The sequence below is a fragment of the Canis lupus genome, chromosome 30 (assembly GCF_003254725.2).
Source record: "Canis lupus dingo isolate Sandy chromosome 30, ASM325472v2, whole genome shotgun sequence".
Classification (NCBI taxonomy): domain Eukaryota; kingdom Metazoa; phylum Chordata; class Mammalia; order Carnivora; family Canidae; genus Canis; species Canis lupus.
The window spans coordinates 1479999-1494334 of NC_064272.1; the positions used below are offsets into that span (position 1 = coordinate 1479999).

The 14336-nt window shown below is 43.3% G+C and overlaps 1 protein-coding gene across 2 annotated transcripts in view; it reads right to left on the minus strand.

Annotated features, from left to right (window-relative positions):
* RYR3 (ryanodine receptor 3) overlaps positions 1–14336 on the minus strand; it is a 510816-nt gene that overhangs the window by 148910 nt on the left and 347570 nt on the right. For both annotated transcript variants that reach the window (XM_049104111.1, XM_025473335.3), the window contains exons 37-38: positions 12250–12352; positions 10785–10922 (exon numbers count right to left, since the gene is read on the minus strand). In XM_049104111.1, the coding sequence (XP_048960068.1) occupies positions 10785–10922; positions 12250–12352 (241 nt within the window). The remainder of the gene's footprint in view (positions 1–10784; positions 10923–12249; positions 12353–14336) is intronic.

Consider the following 14336-nt stretch of genomic DNA (forward strand, 5'->3'; position numbering starts at 1 on the left):
TTTGTTTTGCAGTCACCATGTATCCAGGCCCCTGGACAAATGTCATTCATAAGTTCCTACTATCCTCATCTGAGTAGCTGAGTTAGCTCCAGTTCTGTCTACCCTGAACTGAGCTAACTAATTGAATGGTTAGCGCTGAGGTCAGTAGTCGTTGTGAAGCTATTTCAAGACACAATGATTATCTGTCGTAGCTTAGCTGGGGAAACGAAATACACACCCGTGAGGCATTTAATGAGAAAGCAAATATAAGATAACTGGTAAAACCGTGCTATCCAAGACATTTAGGAAATAATTCACAAGAAGGTACAACTTCTCTAGTAATACAGAAATTCAAAAGAAATTAGAGAAATGATCAGATCTTCTAGCCTTACATATTTTCCCAATGGGTCCTCCATCTAAAGCTCTTGATATTTCTTGAAGAGGTCCATATTGTACAGAGACGAAAGAAGCAGGGAAAAAGCAGCTGTCTCATGAAGTTAAGAGGGGCCCTCCTGGGGATGGATGAAATGGCCTGATGGGAAAGACACCTTTCTTTGTTTCTGGCTACTTGGAAGGCCATATTCTTTCAAGAGCTGATTCACACAGGCAGTCCCTGTAGTAGTAAATACTTTTACGTTTCTCTGGTATCACTGGTGGAATGCTGACAAATTTGGTAGGATTTTCAAACAGCAAAGGGAGTCAATTCTTGAGATACATTTGAACCTCTTTCATAACCATAGATTAAGAGCAGTTACAGCTAAATACTGATTTCAGTTCTGCTGCTTTTCTAAGTTCCTCTTTGGAAATGCTGCCCTTTAATGACCAAAAAGACACTTTACTGTGCATAAGAAACATGACTCTGGAGGGAGAAAGACTCCAGGAGAAAGGCAGGGTGGGGTGGAGAGGTTAACTCTATAGTTGGCTGTAATATATGGCCTTGTTTTACTCCCTGTGACCCCCCGCCCCACATACATGCACACGTGTCTCATAACCCCACTCATATCCCCCACCACACATGATAAACTTGTTTTCAGTCCTTGCCACAGTTCTAGGATTTCCATCCACTGATTTGCCTGTTTCAAGAAGATCCTGTCAAGTGCACTAGATGGTGTAGCTTGTGAGGTTTTTAAAAAGCTGTAGTGTTGGTTTGTGTTTTTTTAAGATTTTATTTATTTATTCATGAGAGACACACAGAGAGAGGCAGAGACACAGGCAGAGGGAGAAGCAGGCTCTCTGTAGGGAGCCTGATGTGGGACTCCATCCCAAGACCCCAGGGTCACGCCCTGAGTCGAAAGTAGACACTCAATAACTGAGCCACCCAAGGCACCCACACTATAGTGTTTTGTTTCAAAAAGCAAAAAGATGTGTGATCAAGCATTTGTTTTCTGATGAAAAAGGAATCAAAGAACACAATGTCTTAGTGAAGCCAGTCACGTACACGTGGTTCCCTTGATAATTACAAATGGCTTCATTTAAGAAATTATTATTAACGTTTGAACTTGCTGCACTTTTGCAATTAGTGTAATTAGGGATAGTCACATTTAGGCAATATATCAAACGCATGATCTAGAAACTGCGTTTTAAGTAATTGTTTAGGCTAACTCAGAAAGAAAGTATTTTTAAGGTACTGTCTTGTGTAAGGAAACATGATCCCTGAAAGCTACTGTAAAAGAAAAATAGCTACTTCACTATTTGATTTCTGGAGTAGCCAGACATCACAGATGAGAAGAGAGCGCTAGAAGTGTCCTTACAGTTAGCCTTAGTACATGGGTTTGTGGGCTCAGGTATTGTTCATTATTGAGTTATTTACTTCCTTCCACTTGTCATTTTGTAACCTGCTACTGATCCTCAGACCCCAAGCCTACGTTCTGTGACTCTTACAAGAAAGTTCTCCAAAGTGACCCCCTATACTTGGTAAAACTCTTTTCCAAATGGTCAAATTACCAGCTTTGCAATGGTGACCGAAATAAGAAAAAAGCCATCTCTTCTCATGGTGCGGGTTTACAGTTTTAGGCTGCTGGGGTCTGGAAAGAATTTTTCCTTTTCATCCCTACATTTAGATTACAGTCCAAGTGGCCATCGTGCACCAAAATACAAGTTAATACCAAAGAGCAAATGTTGGCCACTGGCAAACCAAGTCCCTGAAGCTTACAGATTCCCAACCAATGCTGGTGTTAAAGTTCTGTGAGTGTGCTCCTATATTTGGGTTAGTTTTGGAAGAAAAAGTCTTTCAATTACACTGACAAGCAGAGCAAACAAAACTGCACTGTACTTAGGTTAAACTTAGAAAGCAATTTATAATGCTCAGATTTACAATGGGAAAAGAAAAATAATTATGTGCATCTAAATTATGTACACTTATTTTTAAATTCTAGGTGATTAAAAAGTCAGCTTGTCGTAGGCTATCAATGCTCTGGAGGCATTAACAAATGGTTGATCATTTCCAAGTATAAATAATCGGTTGTTTTGACCTCTGCTTTCTTCCTCCCTGTGGTGGGCTGAATAATGACCCCCCTTCTCCTCCTCCCAATTTTTAGAACCTGTGAACATGTTACCTTATATAGCAAAAGGCACTCTGCCTTTATGATTAAATTAAGGATCTTGAGATGGGAAGATTATCCTGAATTATCCAGATGAGCTCAAGATAATCCTAAGGCTTCTTCTAAGAGGGAAGTAGGAAGGTCAGAGTCTGAGAAGGAGATGTGTTGACAGAAGCAGAGGTGGGACCGGTACCATTCCTGGAAGAATGGTCACAGAATGCAGGAGGCCTTTGGAACCTGGCAAATGCAAGAAACTGGTTCTCCCCTAGAGCCTCCAGAAGGAAGGCAAGACTACTAAACCCGTTTTAGACTTGTGACCTCCAGAGCTGGGGGATAATCGATTTGTATTGTTTGAAGGCACTAAGTTTATGGTAATTTGTTGCAGCATCGACAGAAAACTAATATGCTATCACAGGTAGAAGAGCCCCAGTTTAGGATACTCGAGGCTGCGGGTGAAACTGGAGAGGCCCTGCTAGCAAGCTGCTATGGGAGAGTTCACAGATCCTCCAAGACGTCCAGTTCTAAGTTTTTGTTGAGGCAACTGGAGTGACAGGGCTGCTGACACTCTGATGTCTGGTAGGATCTGGCCCAGAGCTTGTGTCAAAACCAGAACAATATTAAATGCGGGAAGCACCAAATGCACAACTGCTGTGGCCCCTTGGATAGTGTACCCAGAGTGCAGAGAGCCTGTTTGCTAGTTCCCATAACACAGCTTTTTGGCCTGTACTTCCCTCTGGACATAGAGAGCTAGAACTGCTGGCATTTTAACAGTAACCATCGAGTAATAGGAGCTAAAGATGATAGCCATCAGGGCATGAGGAACATTCCTAACTGCATATCAAGAATCCATTGGCTTAAAAAAAAAATCCATTGGCTGTTTCTTCCTTCCTAACAGAACTGATTTTGTATCGATATCTGCCTGTGTCTTATGGCCCATGAAAACCGACCCAACCCCACTTCGCAGGTCGGCTCTGCTGATATAAGTCAACCAGCACAGTTTATTTTCTAGGTCATCTTCAACAATTCACGAGTTGGCCTATGACCAAGTTCTTCAATCAAAGGTGATCTCAGGATCCTTGTCTTGAATACCAGGGCAGGAGAACTTTTCCCTTGGAAACTGTAGCATGTAGATGTGAGGCCTAGAACTGCAGCCACCATCCTGCCATCAGCCTGAAGGCAAAGCTAGAATGTGGATGACTGGGGAGACTGAGCACAGCTGTGGGATCAGCTCAACCCAGTGGCTGGCTCCATCTCTAATGCCAGGTATGCCCGTCAGTGAAGTCTTTTATTGGCTCACTCTATCTGAGTTGGATTTTCTGTTCTTTTTTTCTGAAAGCATCTGAAATGATAAAGGTGGAGATAAAGTTCTTCTGACCTATACTTTGTATATTTATTTTAGAAGCTGGAAGGTATACAAACTTCTAGGTACTGGAATATTAAACTGAGCACTATTTTATTGAATCCTTAGACTCCCTGCCCCCATGGGTAGGAATATCATTATCCCCTTTTATAGATCAGGAAACTGAAACATGTGGAGGTTAAGAAACTGGCCTAACATCATAATTAGTAAATGGTAGAGTTGGGACTCAAACCTTATCTGCTGGAATCTAAACTCATCTACTTTTCCAGCTGAGACTTGCTTACTTTCTTCCACTTCACAAAATCCTGAAAAAGTTATCTTTATTAATGCTTTAAATTTATATTATCCTGTGTGGATGCTGTCTTAAACAATAAAGCAGATTCAGAAATAAACCCTGAAAATCACGAAGCTTTGGCTCTTTTTCTAGCTGGCCCTGAGCTAGGAAAATAATTCTACATTTCCAGAGTCTTGATTTTTTTTCCACTAATAAAATCAAGTTAGCAAAATAAAATTCATGTTGAAGGAGATGAACATAAGGACAATGGGGTGACAAGAGTGCTGACTGCTTTGTTTCCGTTGTGTGACCTTGGCCAAGTTGCTTTCCCTCTCCGGGTCTCTATCATCTTCTACCAAGATGCGATGGCCTAACACTCTAGAATTCCGTATCTACCCGACCTGTGGAGCTCTGGAAAGGGTTGTACCAATTTATTCAGTTAGCAAATGAACATCTATGCTTCACCAGGTTAAAGTAGTGAGCTCCATGAATCCCCCCCCCCACCTTGTAATGCCCACTAGCCCTATCCACCCAGATTGCTACTACCCAGGTTGCTTTTACTAATAGTAAAACTGGAGATCAAAGAAAATCTTGAAAAATCAGATTTTTGAAACAAAATCTTAAAATCTAGTGGTCGCTGACCACAGTGAGGGACCACTGTCAAGATATCACCCCGCGCCACTCAACATTCACGTGGGAGAGATGGGCAGGGGTGACTTGATGGCTTTTTTGATGACTGTCCTGATTGCTGACAGATAAGGGACCCTTCCCCTGTTGGGGTCAGATGGCACAATAGCTGCTTCTTGATTTGGTGGTGAGAGTTAACAGGAAGGTCTTCCACTCTCTGCACCGGGTCTTTGAGCATCCTCTGGGCCAACAGTATGGTGGGCTCCACCAAGTGGCCATGATGCCTGCTCTTGATCAGTGGAGGTCAGGGAGGAAGGTAAACCCACTGACTCAGGAGATTTGGAAAGTTCCTCAGGCTAATTTCTTTTTGCTTTCCTGGTGCCTGGCCGCAGGGTGCAGGAGGCACCACTTGTTCTTCCTTTTAGAGGAACGAGGATGTCACTGGGGTCCTGAAGGCCCAGATCACCAGGCTCTCTGGAGCACTGCTCTTGAGGCTGCTGTTTACCGCTGTCCTAGGGCCCCATGGGGGGCGGGGGGGGCCGTGGTACAGGCCCGTCCTGCGCTCCCGGGACCACCGCCGCGCCCCGCGCCTACTGTCCCAGCTCCACAGTTGGCTTTGGACGCGTACCCTGGTGCCCCTCCAGGCCCTCCTCCTGCCCACCGCGACTGCGGCGGCCGCTGTGCGCCAGGAGCTGCCCGCGTCCGCCCCGCGCACACGGCGCCGCGGGGTAAGGAGGGCCCGGCCCAGCCCGCTGCCGCCCGGGCCGGTGCCTCGTCGGGGCAGGCGCTCCGCAGCCGCCGGAGCCCGGGAGCCCGCAGGGCGCCGCCGCCAGCCGCCTCCGCGCCAGCCGCAGCAGGTCTCCGGGAAGGCGGGGCCGGGGCCGGGGCCGGGGCCAACGCGCTTCTCCGCCCTGACGTCCCCCGAGGCGGCGTCCCCGCCGAGCCCCCGCGCCCCGCCCGCGCCCCGCCCGCGCCCCGCCCGCGCCCCGCCCGCGCCCCGCCCGCGCCCCGCCCGCGCCCCGCCCGCGCCCCGAGGCACGGAGGGCCGAGGGGGCACACGTGGGCCGGGCTTCATCCAGCTGGGAAGGGACTTCGTTTCGGCCCCTACGTGTGCCCCATGTGCGCCCGCCCTACGAGAACACACCGGACACAAGCGAACCAGGCCTGCATGCGGGCGGTGTCTGCCCCTCCCACCGGCCCCCACCCCAGGCCCTGGCCTCTGGGCGCCCTGAGGGAACCTGGCCCCGCCTGCGGAACACGACCCTGGGCTGGGCCTCCTCCCAGCTTCCTACGGAACCGCATCCAAACCATTTTGCTGCTTTCTCGGCTGCTGGCGGCAAAGTGGGAACCTGGCTGGCGCTGGGCCTAGTCGCCGGCAGGGAGGACAGAATCAGAGGAAGTGACCTTAAGCACCTGGCACAGTGCGTGGTGCGCAGTTCACCTCTAGGCCAGTAATCCACACCTCCCTATTCGAAGGCCAGCTCATGAACAACCTTAATCGCACCTGCACCTTGAATTTTCCTTTGCCACTTAACCTATTCATAGTTTCCTGGGATTAGGACGTGCACACCCTTGGGGCCACGATCCTGCCTCTACCCCAGACTTATTTGAGGCCTTGGAAGTGCTCATCTGGAGTGTTGCAGCGACATCCCAGTGGGCCTCCACATCCCCACTCTTGCATGGCAATCCTCTGGATTGCTGTCTGGCTAAGGCAGATCTGACTGGTGCCTTATACAGTGCCTGAGATACATCAGGTGATTAGCAAACATTCTAAAAGCCAAAAAAACTGCATACTCTGTGCCAGGCACACTTAGAAGCACTTCAAATTTTTAACTAATTTAATCCTCATGTCAACCAAGTGAGGTATTAGCGCTATGCCTGTTTTACAGATGAGAAAACTGCGGTACAGAGAAGTTGTCACATGCTCAATCTCACAGATAATAGGTGGCAGAGAAAGAATTTAAGACCAAGTGGCCTAAGTCTAGAGCCCTATGCTCATAACTACCTCACTAGTATTGAGTGAATGAATGATTCAGTCCTCAAGAACCTTTCACAGCCACTGGCTGGCAGGCGGGTGAGCCAAGATACTATATAACTAATAGGGATGGTGACTAGACTCAGGAGGACAAAGGTCTGACTGCTTATGCCACTACTATGTGACCCTATAAAGTTAATCTGTCTTTACTTCAGTTTCTTCAACTATAAAAGAGGAATAAAATCAAGTACTTTATGTACTGCATATTGCGAGGATTACCTGAGGTAATACAGAAGTGCTCAGGACCCACAGGGTACCAGGTAAATGTTAACCCCTCCCACCCTGCAACTGTAAGGCCAAGTAGTATAAAATACATGGTGGCAACTGGCATGTCCCTCTAAGACTGAATATATTTAATGACTGGATTTCCAAGCCACTCTATCCTACCACGACCCTACCCCTCGATTCTTCCCCAACCCATGTCATCTGGTTGCCACTCCTGGCATATGACCCAAACTTTTCTGATTGGGGGTGCTTTGTCAAAGCAGCTCTTCTCATCAAAAATGTCTTTCTCTTCTTATTTTACCTGCTTATCTACTTTCTTTATGGACACCTGCCCAACTCCTCATCTGGCTGCCTACTGTATTTTACCTGTACCTTTATTACAGCATATCCAAACTCATGATTATATTAGTTACCTGTTCACACCTGTTTCCTCCATTGTTTAGAAGATCCTCATTTTCTTCAGCTTTATGAGCCTCTCGAGACTAACCTACACTGGAGGTCGGAAAGATTTGTGGCAATGAGTTAGATATGGAAGCAGGGAAGATATGGTCCAAGCACAAAGACCTAGCAAAGAAAACAGGGACACAGATACTCCATGTAAGGTCATACGTGCCCTTTAGAAATGCCATGAAATGGCAGGGGTAGAAAGACAGAGGAAGAGGTTGAAAGGAAGGCTTCGTGGAGGAGGTGTCTGTGCATGTGCATCATGGGGAGAGGCTGTTTGGAGAGAATCTGAAGAGGCTTACAAATATTGCCTGAGTGCCAGAGGTGGACCTACCACCAAGTTGCCTCATTTTGCGTGTAAGTATTTGTGTTGGGCTCTAGACTTATTTCTCTGGTGACCAGTAGGCCTTTCCCCTCCTTAGCACTCAACAAGCTGCAGCATTTAGGTGGGAGAGATTTTTGGTGATGGGACAAGAGCAGACACAAGTGGCAGCTTTCTTTGCAGGGAGAGGATGATGGAAAAACCTCCGTGGGGAGAGTGTTCGCTGAGTGACAGGGGTCAGGAACGCACCAACTTTGATCTGTGAAGTGACAGGTGATCTTCATTTGGTTAATTTCAGAATTTAGCGGAAATAGCTGGTTCGTCTCTTCTGGGGGAATAACTTAGTGGCCACAGATTTACGTTCACAGAAACCGTGCTTTTTTTAAAAATTATTATTTTTTTTAGAAACCGTGCTTAAACTGCAGTGTATGAGAAGCCTTGGCTTAGAACTAACAGGCAATAGGCTTTCTTAGGAATTTTCTGGATCGGGATATGCCAAAGAAACGTGACGTAGTATGGCGGGCTGCTACTGCTGGATCTTCTTTACCTCTTCATTACCATACGATGTTTTGATAGGATTGTAACAGTTTTTGACAGTATGGCTTAGCGTTAGTTTAGGCAGATCCCAGTAACCCTGGGCCAGCTAACAGGATTCTCGTGAGGTTTGGGACACTGGTGGATTCCTTTTACCTAGAAAAGCTGACATTTTCCTGCAGATCATCTGGTCAACACCAACTGTCCCACCTACCCTGAAAACTCTGAGTGCAGATCTCTGGCTTGGTCGACTCTGGCAGGTTAGAACTTTGACTTCTGTTGCATTTAGATTTCCTACATGTAACAGTGAGTCACAGTTGTGAGCTACCTCACAGGTGGACTAAGACTGATTAAAAAGATGATGCTTTTAAAAAGCCATTCTGTGTGTAATAGCTAGGTCAGGGGCTTTCCTGGACAATGGAAAGAACATGGAACCAGAGTCAGAAAATGTGCAACAAGCCACAGCCTTAATCATCCTGGTTACCTTGGGCTAGTGACATTCAGTCACCCAGAAATTCTTCTGGAACCAGGCAGTGGTAGAAAGAATAAATGAGCAAGTATCCCTTAATTCTTCAGAGTCCTATTTTCATCAACTATATAGTAGAGGAGTGAAAAAAACCCACCAGTAGCAAACTGATGCATGTGAAGTATTTGGGGAGCTGTCAATTCAATATCCCATGTTATTATCTGCACTTTTAATATTTTACCTCACATAAGGGAAGAAAAATTAGATAAGTAATCACATGGACAAAGCTACTAATATTTTAAAATATTTTAGCCTTATATTGCAACTGGCTAAGTATTCAGAAACATGGCTTCCATCCCATTGGTTAAAAGCAATTTGGGGAGTATGGAGTGAAACCATTCCCAAGAGTTTCTCTTCATTTGTCAGCCCTGAGTGAGGGGCTTTATGTGTCTGAATCCATTTGCTGACAACCAGACATACTTTACCACCTTCATTTCTGTTTCTGGAAATCCAGATAGGACACTAATAACACAAAGCTTGAACGTCTCATAATTCTCCTTCTGGGAGAGAAGCGGCATGAGGTGGAGACACAGAGTCTCATACTTAAGCGGCCTTGTTTGTACATTCTATCAGAACAGAACATGGTCTTTCTTCCTGAGGCCTGAAGTGGTAGTGCTGAAGACTGCAATCTTTGGAGCCTGGATGCCATTCTTAGAGTTACAGAGACTTCACACAGCCAAGTGATTTCACCTGACTCCATTTACCTACCATGAAAGGGTCACCTTGTGGGACCGTAACATAACATATTATGTTAGGAAGAAGCATCCACTTTCAAAATAGACTCTCAGCAGGTAATACGGGTCAGCTCAGGCTATTTTTAGTTCTGCTTTGGCAATGACCACAAAGGGAATCTAAACTCACTTTTTTGCCCTCAGAATCCTGCTGGCATGTTCTCATCAAAGACCTACCCTTTCTGTGGTGATGGATAGCCTGATCAAGAGTTGCCAGTGCAACTGCTGCCACGTACCCACACCACCCTTTTCCAGAGACCTCATAACTTGTGCTGAGAAATCGTGAGGATTCTTTCCCTTCAGAGATATTCTGACAAAGATGGAAGGAAGGTCAATATAAAGGGCAGTAAGATGTATGAACCCCAAAGTAGTGTTTTCAGACAAACCAATCATAGCTTGACAGTCTATTGCTCTATTCTATGATTTGAAAGCATGTTCTAAAATGGATAGGAATAGGAAACAAGATAAAAGGCATCTGTGTTAAACCTCGGAAGTTCCTTCTTTAGACAAATGAAATATTTGCAAAATTTGGTACTAAAGAGCCTACTGATTATATATAATACCCACACACTTGTCTTGAAATGTTAATAGTTTGTAGGCAGTAAACTGCCCTACAGAACAAATTATGATATTTTTTAACAATGAGAGGAGTCATGTCTATTATAAGGCTTAGAGAAATGAATTTGGACAAGGTTTGGTGTTGTTGAAAAATTGAAGGTCTAAGTCCTCTAGGATGTTGTTATGAAAATCATAGCCAATCCCAAAAATGACCCTTCAAAACCCATGTCCTATTTCCTTTACTCCCCTGTGTCATCATTTTATTTTCTCACTGAGGCAATTTGAAACGCTAAGGAACCACAAGCAGAGGTGACAGAAATGACAATGGCTAAAGGAAGAAGACAATGGAAATCTTAAAGAACAGAAATATGTTTATAGGCATTTTTAGCAAGACGGACAAGAGCAGACCCAAGGTAATAGATCCCTCAGGTTTCAGAAGACTCTGAAAGTAGGTTCCTTAAATCAGAGAAGCATAGCCCCAAATACACAACCACTACCATCAATTCTGAAAGAACACCCAGATGCCTCCTTGGAAGCTTAGAGAGTCCATTTCCAAGTATCTGTCAAAGAGCCAGTTCCCTTCATCAGGTCATAGAAGAGCACTGTGATTGAAAGGCATGGCCACTTACTAGGGTATCTCTCCTCCTCTTCTATCGGCTGTTTCTTCTCAGGCTTGGGAGGGCCTTTGATTTTATACACCAAGGCACGGAGTTTCCCAGTCCAGGAGGTGTCCTCCTCCTCTTCTTCCTCCTCCTCCAGTGGAACTCCTAGCAAGTCACAGAACAGAGCAAAAACCTCAAACAGTACATGACACCACCATATGATTGAAAGAACATAAAGTCTATGCTTCCCACCCTTCTGGAACCTTCTAAAGATACTACAGGCAGCTCCCCATAATTATATATCTACTAGTTTTGTTTTTTTTTTTAAAGATGATTTCTGGTATGCAAGGACATGGAGTAATTTCAAACTCCACACTTAACTTTTTCTAACCCATGTCTCAAAAGGGCTCTAGAGTACCTAGGAAGAAAGACTTAATATTGAATCATTTCAAGTGAAAAGACCATCTATTATTTATATATTAGTCAATCCATCCTTGCACAAGCAACACAAATGCTGAGAACCATTTAAAATCAGCAGCTATGCATCAGAGTAAGGACTGCTGGCTTAGAATTCTTCAGGGCATAAGTTACTAGATTTATATCACTGTACAATCTATGAAGCAAAGGGGATCAGAATCTTGGTTCAGCTGGGAGCAGAGTCCACCTGTCTAAGCAAAGTGGGTGAGGTTTACAGAAGCATTTGTTATTTTCCTTCTATAGAAAACTCGTTCACTTTCTTCTATCTCACAAAATTTCTTCTTGGAGGAAGTTTCTTTTTTTATTTTTATTTATTTTTATCTTTTTTTCGGAGAAAGTTTCCATTATATGATTACACTAGAATTATTTCCTACAGCTTCTCTGATCCAAGTAGTTTGGGCAGAAATCATTTCTTGAGCAATTAGTATTGTACAGTTAACCCTTGAACGATGCAAAGGTTGGGGTGCTACCCACTTGCACAGTGGAAAATTCACATATAACCCTGACCCTCCAAAACTTAACTATAAATATCATGCTCTTGATGGGAAGCCTTACTGGTGACAATTAATAGTCAACTAACACATATTTTTAAATGTCATATGTATTCATTGGGCTCTCTGCTCAGTGGGGCGTCTGCTGCTCCCTTTCCTTCTGCCCCTCCCCACCCCTGCTCATGGTTTCTCTCTCTCCCTCTCTCTAGCTCTCAAATAAGTAAAATCTTTTAAAAAATTATATGTATTTTATATGTACAGTATTCTTATAATCAAGCAAGCTGGAGAAAAGAAAATGTTATTAAGGAAATCATAAGGAGGAGAAAAAAAAATGTATGGTGCTATACTCTATCTATGGAAACAGAATTCCACATCCTAAGTGGACCCCTGTAGCTCAAACCCATGTTGTTCAAAGGTCAACTGCACTTTTAAATAGAAAACTTTCTTCCCAACCCCCACTAGCTGCTAATGAGGGAATCAGGAACAGACTTGTCTTTGATAAAGCTCTCATCACAGAAGCTCACCACAGTGAATGAGAAGGTCCTCATGGAAGTCATATAGCTCCTCCCGGATCTCCTCTGGGCAGGGGCAATTCTCTCCCAGTTGAAAGTTAAGAAGCATGTTGATCTTTGAGGGACAAAGAAGAATAGGTAGTTGGTTCTCAGTGTTGGTGAAAAGAACTCCGATCCGGCATGCCTGGATGGCTCAGTTGGTTGTGTCTGCCTTCAGATCAGGGGTCTGGGATCGAAACCCTAGTTGGGCTCCCTGCTCAGTGGGGAGCCTGCTTGTCCCTCTCCCTCTGCCCCTCCCCTCTACCCCTTCCTCTGGCTCATGCAGTCTATGTCTCTCTCTCAAATAAATAAAGTCTTAAAAAAAAAAACTCAGATCCTGCTTAGACACTTAACATTCTTTGCAAATTTTATTCAACTCAAATTCTTTTATAAAGGCCAACATTTGGGACGCCTGGGTGGCTCAGTGGTTGAGTGTCTGCCTTTGGCTTGGGCCGTGATCCCGGGGTCTTGGGATTGAGCCCTGCATCAGGCTTCTCCTTCTGCCTGTGTCTCGGCCTCTCTCTTGTCTCTCAAGAGTAAATAAAATCTTAAAAAAAAAAAAAAAAAGATGGCCAACATTTAAAAGCAGCTTTCCTCCTTTTTCTGATTATAATGGTAATTTATTAATTGTACAAAATTTGGAAATACCCAAAGAAAATTTACTTTGATCCCACCACACAAAGATAACTATATTTATCTAATATAATATCTCCCTGTCTTTATGTATGCAGATGGAGAGCATACTCTAAACATTTCTGTTTTTCCACTTAACAATTTATCTTGAGCATTTTCTTATTTTACTGGTTTTTAATAGGTACAGTCCATTTTATCATACGGATCAATAGCAACTAATGAAAAAGCGGATGTAAAATTAATGATCTGTTAAGATATATTCCAATTGTTTCCATTTTTTGTCCTTATAAAGTTTGTCTGAATTTCCTTTTGCATAATTTTTTTTCACATCTCTTATCATTTTTTAAGGATAAACTCCTAGAACAGAAATGACTAGATCAAAAGGTTTGCACATTTTAATGGCTTTTGAAATGACTTGCCAAATCACTGTAAGCTCCAGAAAGCTTACAACAATCTGCATTACCAACTTTATACAACTTTCATTACAGTAATGAAAGTTAACACATTTTCAAATATTTTCCAATTTAATGGATGAAAAATGTCATATCCCTGTTGCTTTAATTTGCATTTAATTGGTGAGGTTGAATTTTGTTTTTCCACACTTAAGGGCCATTTTTCTTTCTTATCTTTCTTTCTTTATTTTTTTATTTATTTTTTATTTTAGGAAGGCTCCACGCCCAATATGGAGCCCAACATGGAGCTTGAAGTCACAACTGTGAAATCATGACCTGTGCTGAGATCAAGAGTGAGACACTTGACACTTAACCAACAGAGCCACCCAGGCAATCTTATTTTATAAATTTCCTATTCATGTTCTTCCTCCATTTTTCTGTTGAGTAATTTTCTTCTTAAAAATTCACAGGTATTTTGCACATCCTTAGACTATTCACTCTTGGTAGCATATACTCCAAATATATTTCCTGGATTTTAGTGAACTTTTAACTTTATTTACAGGATTTTTTAAATTGACATATAGGTTTTAACATGTAGTTAAACCATCTTAGGGATTCCTAACTGTTTGATGCCTTGGATGACTCTGACAGTCTATTGAAACACCTTAATTACTTCTCAGATTTGTATTTTGAATATGTATCATAAAATACAGCATATTACTTAGAGAAACAATTATACTGAAATCTAGTTATCAAGACCATAAAAAAGAAACCCGTGACACAGTAACAAATGTACTTGCTTATTAACTCATTAGAGAAAAAGATCTATTAGCAGGTCTCATATCCACTGTCATCTGGAAGTAGTGATGAATGCAAATTGATATTTCAATGTAGGACAACCACTATATTGGTTTTTCAACCGATATTAAAAAAAAAAAAAAAAAAAAACAGGCAATTTCTGTTGCTGGAAAAGTCAGGTATTTGCTTTGCTGCCTAAATCAATAATTAAAGAAATGCTATCAGAGATCAATGACA